The sequence below is a fragment of the Chionomys nivalis genome, chromosome 10 (genome assembly GCF_950005125.1).
Source record: "Chionomys nivalis chromosome 10, mChiNiv1.1, whole genome shotgun sequence".
Classification (NCBI taxonomy): Eukaryota; Metazoa; Chordata; class Mammalia; order Rodentia; family Cricetidae; genus Chionomys; species Chionomys nivalis.
In genome coordinates, this window is record NC_080095.1 from 65387845 (window position 1) to 65400341 (window position 12497).

General features: G+C 44.3%; 1 protein-coding gene across 2 annotated transcripts in view; it reads left to right on the plus strand.

Annotated features, from left to right (window-relative positions):
- The first annotated feature begins 263 nt into the window (after positions 1-263).
- Snx6 (sorting nexin 6) overlaps positions 264-12497 on the plus strand; it is a 37866-nt gene continuing 25632 nt past the window's right edge. The window contains exons 1-4 of one of the 2 annotated variants that reach the window (XM_057783154.1): positions 264-298; positions 445-492; positions 10545-10649; positions 11129-11239. In XM_057783154.1, coding sequence (XP_057639137.1) covers positions 293-298; positions 445-492; positions 10545-10649; positions 11129-11239 — 270 coding nt within the window. In that variant the 5' untranslated portion in view covers positions 264-292. Of the gene's footprint in view, positions 299-444; positions 493-764; positions 836-10544; positions 10650-11128; positions 11240-12497 lie in introns of those variants that run through there. The other variant, XM_057783155.1, reaches the window with a different exon arrangement.

Sequence of the window (12497 nt, forward strand, 5' to 3'; positions counted from 1 at the left end):
GCAAGGGAAGAGGATGACTTTCCCGGTGGCCCTGGAGCCTTCCCAAGCCTGAGCTAACCAGCAGCGAGCGGCTACTATGGCTCGGGGCTGCCCGGCCGTCCCGCCCGGCGAAAACGATCCAGTGTGCTTTCTCCTTCAGGGACGCCCCCTCACCCCTCCGCCTTCCTGAAGACAGGGGGCGGGCCTGGAGGGGGCGGGCCTGGCATAGGCTCCGCCCCCGCCCCACCCGCGCGGCCGGCTTGTTCCTGGGCCTCGCTCGTGCGCCTGCGCGAGCCCCGGACTCGAAGCAGCCATGATGGTGGGTGTTCACGGCGGCGCCGAACCCGGGGCGCGCGGTGGGGGCGGCGGGCGCGGGGACGGCGCGGGCCGGGCGCTAATGTCTCTCTTTGTGTCTCCCCTTTCCCCTTCTCCTCCTCCGGTGCGCCGGGCCGGCGGGCTCAACAGGAAGGCCTGGATGACGGCCCCGACTTCCTCTCGGAGGAAGACCGCGGAGTAAGTTGTGCTTTCCTCGCGTAGGAGCCCCGCTCCCTTCCCCGCCGTGGCCTGAGGAGGGGTCCGGGCTGCTGCGCTGCTGCCCGGCGGCGCCCTCGCGACCCCGGTGGCGCGCGCCCCGCCCTTCTGCAGCCCTTCTTCCCCGGAGTTGTGCGCTTCTCGGTGCCGCTTGCTCGCCTTGGGCGGGCGATCCATCCCTGTGCTGAGCCTGCTCTTCCCAGGCCCCGCTGCAGGTGGGGTGGCCAAGGTGCAGGCCGGCTTGGAACGCCCCCATTCCCGGTGGTACCGTCAGAACCTCTCGGTGGCTTCCTGGAATACCCGTTCCTCTTTTCTTTGCTGAATGGTATGGATTTAGTCTAAATTTGCCCTTTTGTAATTTTTTTTTTGCGATCAGCAAATCTCAGCTGTGCATAGATTTTGCAGACAACCGGTAGCCCTCAGTATCTTTACTTTTTCTGGTAAACCCATCCTTTTTGGGTTCTCTGGATATTGTTTTCTTTCTCTAGCTTTATTGAGGTGTGACTCACAAAATAATAATTTATATATTTAAAGTGTACAGCATGATATTTGGATGCATGTAGAGGTTGTGAAATGATTACCATTGTCGAGTTAATTAGTATATACCTCGTCCAGGCACCTTCAGTTTCTTTTTGAGAACACATGGCTTACTCTCAGCAAGTTTCAAGCATACATTATTATTAATCACTGTGCTGTACATTAAGTATCCAAAACTTGAAACTGAAAGTTTGTATCCCTTGCTGTTTCCCCATCCCTGCCCCTAATTTAAAGCTCTGATTTCTCCCTCCCACTCCATCCCCACCATTGCACCATTTGCCTTTGAAGGGTAGCAATGCATGTAGTGCCTTGTGGGAGTGCTTGCAGTATTGAAAACTACTGATACCGATAAATGACTGACCACTGTCACCATTTTACCATTTTAGACTCCCCTCCACCCCCCAACATGGTTTTTCCATAGTCCTGGCTGTTCTGGAACTCATCTGTAGACCAAGCTGGCCTCGAACTCACAGAAATGTCTACCTGCCTCTGCCTCCGGAGTGTTGTGATTACTTGGGCAGCCACTACCTACTTTTTTTGAGACAACTTTCCATGTAGCCTTGTTTGACCCGGACCTTAAGACGTTTTTCCTGCCTCTGCCTCCCAAGTGTGTATTCATAGGTAAATGCCACCCAACCTAGTTTTTACTTTCCTTTTCTGTTTTGCTTTTAGTTATCTATCCTAGATAATGTGAGAGATATAGGGGTTGGTTGATGTTGTAGATTCTACAAACATTGCAGGATATTGCTAAGAGGTTAGGTCAAGGTGGCTCATGCTTTTTAATCCCAGCACTCTAGAAGGCAGAGGTGAATGATGGGTCTTTCTTTCCTTTTCTTTTCTTTTTTTTGGGGGGGGGATGTGTTTCGAGACAGGGTTTTTCTGTAGCTTTGGAGGCTGTCCTGGAACTAGCTCTTGTAGACCAGGCTGGTCTCGAACTCACAGAGATCCGCCTGCCTCTGCCTCCCAAGTGCTGGGATTAAAGGCGTGCGCCACCACTGCCCGGCGAATGGGTCTTTCTTAAGTAGAGTTCAGACTGGGTTATATAGCCAATTCCAAGTAAGCAAGGCCTACCTAGTAAGACCCTGGAAAGAGAGAAGCTTAAGGATTTATTTTTAATTTTGCGGGTAGGTGCACCTGTGTGCAAGGGCCTGTAAAGGCCACAGGGGTCAGGTCCCCTGAAGCTGCAGCTCCTGTGGTTATGAGCAGTCTGTGGATGCTGGGACCCGAACTCAGGTCTGTAAAAGCAGTGTGCTCTGAACTACTGAGGTCATCTCCCCAGCCCCAGAAGCAGAGTCTTTAACATTTGTTATCATGGAGGGCACATGCTACCGCCGATCCCTTTTCTCCGAATAGTCTCTCTGCTTGTGTCGTATGTGTACCCATTACAGAGAACAACCCGGTAGAGTCAGCTTTCCCACTTTTCCCATGGGTTCTGGGCTTGAACTCAGGTTGCAAGGTTGCCTCGCGAGCACTTTACTCACTGAGCCATCTTGCAGGCCCAAGATGGGGTTTATAAAGATATTTAATATAGGCCTAAGCATGAGGGTTTGGAAAGAGACAGACAGACAGGCACACCCACGAGCATGGGGTGTGAGCTCTGAGGAATCTCAGAAGGACTCTTAGTGGTACAGGCTCATCATGGGAGACTTGAGAGTGCAGCCAGATGCTTTTGTAAATGATGAATCAACTCCCTCCGATCACGTATGAGCATCCTTAAACCTTCACTTCCAGTTAACTCCAAAACAATGTTTATATGTAATATATGGATATGCAATTCTTGGACAAGACAGAATTTCCTAACTGTATTTTGGGTTGTTTCATGTTTTGAGAAAGGATCTCACTTTGTAGCTCTGGCTGACCTGGAACTTGGAGACATTTGTTTGCCTCTGCCTTCTCAGTAGTAAGATTGAAAGTGTGTGCCACTGCCGGGCGGTGGTGGTGCACGCCTTTAATCCCAGCACTCGGGAGGCAGAGGCAGGCGGATCTCTATGAGTTCGAGACCAGCCTGGTCTACAAGAGCTAGTTCCAGGACAGGCTCCAAAACCACAGAGAAACCCTGTCTCGAAAAACCAAAAAAAAAAAAAAAAAAAAAAAAGAAAGTGTGTGCCACTGCCTAGTGTATTTTGGATTTTAAGGTAGGAAAGGGACTAGGGTTAAAAGTCAGTGGTGAGTGAGTGTACTTGCCTAGCAAGTGTGAGACCTTGGCCTTAATCCTTGGTACTGGAAAAGAAAGAAAATAGAAGGAACTAGCAGTTATTGATGAAATGAGATTAGTTTTAGTTCAGTTAAACAGATTTTCTGAAAGCATAGAACTTTGTTTAGATTTAAAACTATCTTTTGTGATCTTCCATATAAAAACAAACAGAAGTCGTTCATCAAAGTATTAACTTTTTTCCCTCGCTTTGGTTTTCGAGACAGGGTTTCTCTACAGCTTTGGAGCCTATCATGCCCTGCTGCTACAAAATAATTTTATGGTTGGGGTCACCATAGTATGAGGAGCTGTATTAAAGGGTCGCAGCTTTAGGAAGGCTGAGAACCACTGATGGAGGTCATTTTGCTCAGCCTTTAAAAAAGGGAATGTCTTTTTTTTCTTTCATACTTTGTTTTGTGTGTGGGATGCGCGTGTGGGGGAAAGAGCAGCCTTCCACCACATGGTGATGCGGGTTTGGCTCCATTACCCACTGACCCACTGCAGCCCCTCGCCCTCCCCTATCCCCCTGTCTCTTTGTGTTGTCTTTCAGATAAGTCCCTATGTAGCACCCCAAATCCTGGCTTTCCTGCTTCCTCCTCCCAAGTATTGGGCCTACCTGTGAGCACCATGACATGAAGCTTTTGAAGAGGAGTCTTAGAGGTCTAAAGTGAATGTTTGATCCTTGTTGCAAAAAGAGACATCAGAGATCCAGAAATAACACAGACATGCAGAACAATAAGTAGGAAGAACTAAAGCCAGTATAATAGCCCTAGTTGTCCAAGAACTCACTGTGTAGACCAGGCTGGATTCAAACTCGCAGAAATCCATTTGAATCTGTCTCTCGAGTGCTGGGATTAAAGGCATAGGCCTCTACTCCCAGCTCATTATGGTATTTTTATCAGGACAGGCTCTTATGACTTGAAGAAAATGTGTTATGGCAGCTAAAAAGAATAAAATAATATAAGCTGGATATGGTGATACACACCTATAAGCCATGCTCTTGGGGGAACTGAGGCAAAAGGATGACCAACTTGAGGTCAGCCTGAGCTAGAGTGAGACCTTTTCAGTGTGCTTCCATGCCCCCCAAAAGTTAAAAAGTGAAACAAAGCTTTACAGTATTGGAGACTATTGGCTGACTTTTTTTTTTTTTTTTTTTTTTTTTTTTGGTTTTTCAAGACAGGGTTTCTCTGTGGTTTTGGAGCCTGTCCTGGAACTAGCTCTTGTAGACCAGGCTGGTCTCGAACTCACAGAGATCCGCCTGCCTCTGCCTCCCAAGTGCTGGGATTAAAGGCGTGCGCCACCACCGCCCGGCTTATTGGCTGACTTTTATGTCGTCACCCCATTCAAAAGCCACATGTGGAGAAATGAGCAGTCACATAGTAATACACAAACAAGCTGTTTGAATGGGATGCATGTTGTTTTGATGTGCATGTCAGTGGTGGCCTACTTCACTTAGCATGTGGTTTTAATTATAAAAAATGACTTTAGGTGAAGCGACTGTCTTCTGGACTCAGTCCTGCTCCTCCTCTATGTTCCTTATCTTAGTGGAATCATTTTCCAGCTGTGCAGAGAACCTCTGAATCATACGTATATTTCATCCTCATATCAGAATAGTCACTGAGGCCAACTTAATTTCACCTTGGAAATATTTACTCTTAAAAATTTTAAGACTTTTATTGTTACTGGAAGTGTGGAGGTCAGAGGACAACTTGGAAGTTGGCTCTTTTTCTGCCTTTACATGGGCTCCAGGAATAGGTCATGAGGCTTGCGTTGTCTTGTGTGTACACACACGTGTGTGACAACTTGCTGAAAGTCCTCCGTCCTCTATGTGAGTTCCAGGGATCAGACTTAGGTCATCAGACTGGACAACAAGCACCTCTATCCACTCAGCCATCTCAGCAACCTATGAGTATCTCTTTGAGCAGTTAGAAGTGGAGAATTAACCAGCCAGCAACTGGTCACCATCTTTTTTTTTCATGCTCTGGTGCTTTGAGGCAGGGTCACAGGCTGGCCTTCCTTTCACAACCTTGAGTTTCTGCTGCTAGGACTCCACTTCCTAAGAACTGATACTGTTGTGTGCACCACTACACTTGACTTAGGGTTTTTAAATGATTATCATCATTAGTATTATAAGCTTTCTATGTGTGTGCACATGGGCACACTTATGCTTGTGCAAGTGCCTGCAGTGCAGGTACCCTTGGAAGCCAACTCTGGAGCTGGAGTTATCACTGGTTGTGGGCCACCATGTGCTATAAATCAAATTCCTGTCCTCTAGAAGAACAGTAGTTACTCTTTAAGTGCCTGAGCCATCTCTCCGATTTTTATATTATTTATTTATTTGTATGTATTTCTTTAGGCTGAGCTTGCTATGTAGACCAGGCTGGAATTCTCAGAGGTCTGCCTGGCTCTGCCTCCAGTGCTTGAATTAAAGGTGTGTGCCACCTCCCTGCCTTTAAATTACTTTTAATGGTACTATATTTTTGTTGCCTAATACACATTTTGTGTCCTTGTCTTTCTTATGAACAGCAACACAAAATATTTAACCTATTCAGTCTCGTAAAAAAAAGTACAAAGTTTATTGGTCCAAATAAAGATTAAACCAGTTAAAATCTAATTAAGAAGTTCTTCAAACTGAACTCACTAATTGCGAAAGTTTAATTAAATGTTGATGATCACAGGTTGTCTGCATTAAGTCTTTCCCTTAATAAAACCTTAGCTCCCCCCGCCCCCGGAATGGAAAAAGAGTACCTGAGAAATCTGTATAATTTATGTAATTAACATTAAATTTACAGTAGAATGCTTTATACAGTCTAAGTGAAGGTGACTGAAAATTTTTAGTATAATACAAAAAAATATAGTTAAAATGTAGTTTTGTCATTAACTGAGAGGCCTATTTTAGTATGTTAAATTCTGAAAGTATGCACTGAAGCTGGGCAGTGGCGACACACGGAGTCAGGGCAGGTGGGTCTCTGAGTTTGAGGCCAGCCAGGTTTATAGAGACAGTTCCAGGACAGGTCTAAAAGCTACAGAGAAACCCTGTCTCAGGATCTCCTGAGTAAATTGGGAGCATGGGGACCTTGGGAGAGGGTAGAAGGGGAGGGGAGAGGAAAGGAGTGGGGTGGAGAAAAATGTATAGCTCAATAAAAATAAACAAAAAAGAAACCCTGTCTCAAACAAACAAAAAATGCACTGAATACCAGGTGGTGGTGGTCATGTCTTTAATTCCAGCACTTGTGAGGCAGAGACTGAGTTGGCCAGCATGGTCTACAGAGTGAGTTCCAGAACAGCCAGGGCTGCACAGAGAAACCCTGTCTCAAAAACCAGGGGAAAAAATGCATTGAAGCAATTTAGCAAACAGACTTTCAGTGAAACTTTATGCTGATATGGGAGGGATTTCACTTTATAATAGATTGCCACCTGAGGTAAGGAAGCAGGGAATTTCATTGTAGAGACTGGCTTTTATGTTATTTATCTTGGTTATTATTAACAGGAATTGAAAAAAGAAACAAGTCTTGCTGGGCAGTGGTAGTGCATGCCTTTAATCCCAGCACTTGGGAGGCAGAAGCAGGTGGATCTCTGAGTTTGAGGCCAGCCTGGTCTGCAAGAACTAGTTCCAAGATAGGCTCTAAAGCTACAGAGAAACCCTGTCTTGAAAAACCAAAAGAAAAAGAAAAAAGTCTTATGTATGTGAAATGCAACTTACTGTCATGAAGAGCTGAAAACAGTTTCAGCACTGGAGATTTCTTCGTACTCCACCTGCCCCCGTCCCCAGCCCATAGTTTTCAAGTCTGGGTTTCTCTACGTAACCCTGGACCAGGCTGGCCTTGAACTCAGTCAAATTCATCTGCCTCTGCCTTCCAAGTCCTAGGATCAAAGGCGCACACCACCACTCAACTGGTATGTACTTTCTAAGATCAACTCTAGAACTAGGTTTTATTTTTGGAATGGTTAATAAATTCCGCTTTTGAAAGAGTGAAAAAGACATGGTAGATTGAATTAATAACTGTTAAGGCATTAGTAAAATATATAATGCTTTAATAAGTTATGAAAAAAGAAGTAACAGAAATGTTAGAAAGCCAAGAAAGAACTAGGACTGGGGGATGACCCACCATGTGAGTGTTGGCTACACAAGCATGAGGATCTCAGTTCAGATCTTCAGAGCCTGCTGAAAAAACACATTTGACATGGCAGTCTATGTTTGTGACTAAGTACCGGGGAGCTGGACTCAGGCGGATCCCAGGAGGTGGTTGACCATCCAGGCTAGCTGAAACTGCCAGCTTCAGGTTTGGTGAGAGATTCTATCTCAAAAATTATGAGCTGGGTATAGTGTCATACTCCTTTAATCCTAGCTCTTGGGAGGGAGAGGCCAGCCTGATCTGGATTGCAAGTTCCAGTGTATCCCGGGTTATACAGTGATACCTTATCTCAAGCAAAACAAAATATAGTGAAGAGTGACTGAGGATGACACTTGACATTGACATTTGCTCTTCACAGCACAAGCCTTTCCCCACGTAGGCATAAGCCACACACAAGAACCAAAAGCAGAAAAGTTTGTTAAAGAGAAACGAAGGGGCTCTCTGGAAGTAATAGGAATGTTCATTATCTCGGTTTGACGTTTCGCAATATGTTGTTTGTTAAGACTTCACATTATTTTTTATTATTATTATTATTATTATTTTTGGTTTTTCGAGACAGGGTTTCTATGTGGCTTTGGAGCCTGTCCTGGAACTAGCTCTGTAGACCAGGCTGGTCTCGACCTCACAGAGATCCGCCTGCCTCTGCCTCCCGAGTGCTCGGATTAAAGGCGTGCGCCACCATCGCCCGGCTCAAATTATTTTTTAATAGATTTATTTATTTACTATGTATACAGTGTTCTGCCTGCATACCAGGAAAGGGTACCAGATCTCATTACAGGTAGTTAAGAGCCACTATGTGGTTGTTGGGAATTGAACTCAGGACCTCTGGAAGAATAGCCAGTGCTCTTAATCTCTGAGCCATCTTTCTAGCCCCTCAAATTAATTTTAAGACTTACATATTATATGTAAACTCTATCTAAAAATTTGAATCATAGACTAAATCAGTATTTCTCAATCTGTGGGTTGAGACCCCTTTGGACGTTGAACAATCCTTTCACAGGTTGCCTAAGACCATCAGAAAACACTGATATTTGCATTATGATTTATAACAGCAGCAAAGAAATAATTTTATGGTTGGGGTCACCACAGCATGAGGAACTGTATTAAAGGGTTACAGCATTAGGAAGACTGGGAATCACTGGACTATATTCATTGTGTGATAGGGAAAGGGCATTGTATTTAGTATAGAAAGGGGAAGTGAAAGAAAAAATTAATAATCCGGAGTAATCTTTTCTGGAATAGGGTCCTGTATTGGCACTCAGGCTGGCCCATTGCTCAGTATGTAACCTAAGCTGGCCTTAAACTCCCTGCTGTTGTACCTTTGTCTGTGGGATTACACCTGGTAATCAGTTTGGTTTTTATCAATTGTGTTTGGGACATGCTAATCTAGGCAGTGAAGACAGGACAGACTGAGGAAATGTGAGCTGAGGGTGTAGCTCAATAGTAGAGTCCTTGCTTACCATGTGCCGGGATCAACCCTGACTGACACCCTACCCCACTCCACCCCTCTCACCCACAGTTTATGCTTTTGTATGTGTGCCCGCAGGTTAAAAAAAAAAAAAGCCAAAAAAAACAAAAAACGTAAAATAGAGAAATGTAAATTTGTTCCAAAAACTGTATGATTGATATATTAGTTTGCTCTGGGTATTGTAACAGATTACCACAAATGGATTAAACAATAGCTTATTCTCATAATTCTGAAAGTTAGAAATCAGCATTAGGGACTGGAGGGATGGCTCAGTGGTTGATAGCCCTGGCTGCTCTTCCAGAGGACCTGAGTTCAATTCCCAGCATCCACATGGGATGCTCTTCTGGCCTGGAGGTAAACATGCAGAGCACTCAGATAAAATATAAACAAAATAAATAAATCAGCATTAACCCAGGTATCGTCCCCTCCAGAGACCTGTAGGGTCTTTTTTCAACCTGGAAGTAGCAGCCATCAGTCCCTGCTGGTGGCTGCAGTGCTCTGTTCTTTGCAGTCAGGCTGCCTTCTCTCGGTTGAACTGGTTGGTCCTGTTTACAACATCTCAAAACTGTATAGCCATTGTGGCTTGAAACTAGATCTGTAAATCAGCCTGCCTCTAACTTACAGAGCTCCACCCACTTCTGCCTTGAGTGCTGGAACCACCACGTTGGGTTGTTGTCCTTATAGATTTAAGGTATACCTAGATGAGCCAGGGTAACCTCATCTCAGAACTCTCAATTGAATCAGATCTGCAAAGGCCTTTTGGCCACATACAGCCCATTCAGAGATTGCAGGTTTGGATAGAGATACTTTTAGGAACCATTAGCCAACCTGATACAGTAGTTATTTTAAAAGCAGCTTGGGCATGAGTTAAAAAAACAAGCTAAAAAGTAGAAAGGTTCCTTACATTTTTGATGGTGGAGGTTAAGATGGGATCTAGCTATGTAATCCATACTGGTCTTGTATTTATGATTCTGCCTCAGCGTCCTAGTGTGGGGACTACTGATCTTTCTGTTTTGGCCTTGTGTTCTTTTATTATGGAAGAAAGATGAAATTACATTAAGAGTATACAGAGCCAGGTTTGGTGATGCATACCTTTAATTCCAGCCCTCAGAAGGAGAAGACAGAAGGATCACAAGTTTGAGGCCAATGTATCTGTCTTTTAAAAAAGAGAGAATGGGCTGATGTTATAGGTTTTTATTTGTTTCATCATTCTGCTTCCAGCTTTTTGCTAGCTTTCTCACCTATCTGTATTTATTGACATTGGTCCTTAATTATCTCCAGTGAGTTACGGTAGAATAAAAGCAGATTCTTAAGTCAAAAAAAAAAAAAAAAAAAAAGAGAGAATGGGACTGGAAAGACAGCTCATCGGTTAAGATACTTACTGCTCTTGTACAGGACCCTCGTCTGGTTCCAAGGGATCCTCCGTCCTCTTCTGACCCTCGTGGGCTCCTTCATGCATGTGACACATATGTACGCTCAGGCACATCCACAGAAAATAGAGACAGATTTTCTTCTTTCTTTCTGCATTTTTTTTATTTGGTTTTTTGAGACAGTGTTTCTCTGTAGCTTTGGGGCCTGTCCTGGAGCTAGCTCTGTAGAGCTGGCCTCGAACTCACAGAGATCCGCCTGCCTCTGCCTCCCGGGTGCTGGGATTAAAGGCGTGCGCCACCACTGCCTTTACAGTGTGCTTTCTCTGTTTTAGCTTAAAGCAATAAATGTCGATCTCCAAAGTGATGCTGCTCTGCAAGTGGACATTTCGGATGCTCTTAGTGAAAGGGATAAAGTCAAGTTCACTGTTCACACGAAGGTAAAGTGGGAGTGTTTTGTGTTTTTTTAGAAATGCTTTTACTTTTGTAATATATTGGTTGGAACTTAAATTGACTGCTGTTTTAGCAAACAAACTTAGGGAAGTTACTTTTTTTTTTGAGATATGTAGTTCTGCCTCTGGAAACCGGCTGTGCAGACCAGGCTGGAGAAGTTACTTATGATTTTAGGAATTAACACAGAACCTATATATAAATGTAATTTCTAGGTTTGTGTGTGTGTGTGTGTGTTGGTCTGTCGGCCTGCTTATCCATCCATCTATCTCACTATGTACTCTGACTGGCCTGAACTCCCTGCGTAGACCAAGCTGGCCTCAGCTCCCAGAGATCTGTCTGCCTCTGCTTTTTGACTTCTGGGTGAGTGCCACCACACCCAGCTAATAGTATAACTTTTAAGTGATGATAACAGTACAAGATCCAAGGATAATTTTACTTTTATTCAAGAAAATTGCTGTCTTTACAGAGCTCGTTGCCAAATTTTAAACAAAATGAATTTTCGGTCGTTCGACAACATGAGGAATTTATCTGGCTTCATGATTCCTTCGTTGAAAACGAAGACTATGCAGGTTACATTGTGAGTATTTGGTTTCATTTTCTTAAGATTTTTCTTTCTTTTTTTAATGTGCATGCATATAGTTGGGGGGGCGGTGTCCACACAGGTCAGAAGAGACACTGTGAAGTTGGAGTTACGCGAAATTGATGAGCTGCCTAACATGGGTACTAGGAACCAAGTCCTGTGGAAGAGCACCAAATTGCTGAGCCATCTCTCCAGCCCTTTTTAAAATTATGTATATGTGTGTCTGTGTGCAAGTCAGCACACATGCCTATGGAGGCCAGAGGCATCAGATGCCCTTGGAGCTGGAGTTAGAGGTGGTTGTGAGCCACCCACCGGTATTAGGGCCTGATCTTGGCTCCTCCGCAAGAACTCTGTGTCTTTACTGCTAGCCATCTCTTCAGTCCAAGTTTTCATTTTCTAAGAACGTTTTAGAAACTCATGTGGTTTTGTTTAGCATTTTTAGTAACTGATGTGATTTGTAAAAATGCCAGTTACTAGGCACTGGCCTACCACCTTTTATCCTGAGCTGTCTTGTCTTACTTTGAAAATGTTGTACTTTTTTTTTTTTTTGCTTAACCTTGAATTCTATTTTGTTTATTCAAATTAGAGTCTTGCCCTATTGTCTATTCTCTAGGCTGACCTTGAACCTGCTACAGTCTTGATTCTGTCTCAAGTGTTAGGGTTATAGGCATGAGCCCTTCTAAACAGGATAATTAGTATTGGAGTAGGTAATTAAAAGAGGAATGTTACTGTACTTGTTTTTGGATGCTTAAGTGAACAGAAACTTAGAGGTTAGAAGGCTACTTAAGATGTAATCAGACCACTGGGCATTGGTGGCGCACGCCTTTAATCCCAGCACTTGGGAGGCAGAGGCAGGCGGATCTCTGTGAGTTCGAGGCCAGCCTGGTCTACAAGAGCTAGTTCCAGGACAGGCACCAAAACTACAGAGAAACCCTGTCTCGAAAAACAAAAAACAAACAAAAAGATGTAATCAGATCAGTCTGGTCTACAGAGAGTGTTCCAGGACAGTCCCCAAAGCTACACATAGAAACCCTGTCTTGAATCAAAAAAAAAAAAAAAAGTTGTAATCAAGAGTAAGTGGCTATTCTTCCTCAGCTGTTGAGCACATTTAGTCCTGAAATTTATGATTTCCCTGGGGCCATCATGGGCTGCCTGTGTCTCCATCCTGAGGCCAGCACCTCCTTGAGTCATGTTTTTCTGTAGCTCAGGTTTGGGAACTGACCAAAGGCTCTTTTTCCCCCCACTTTCTTTCTTT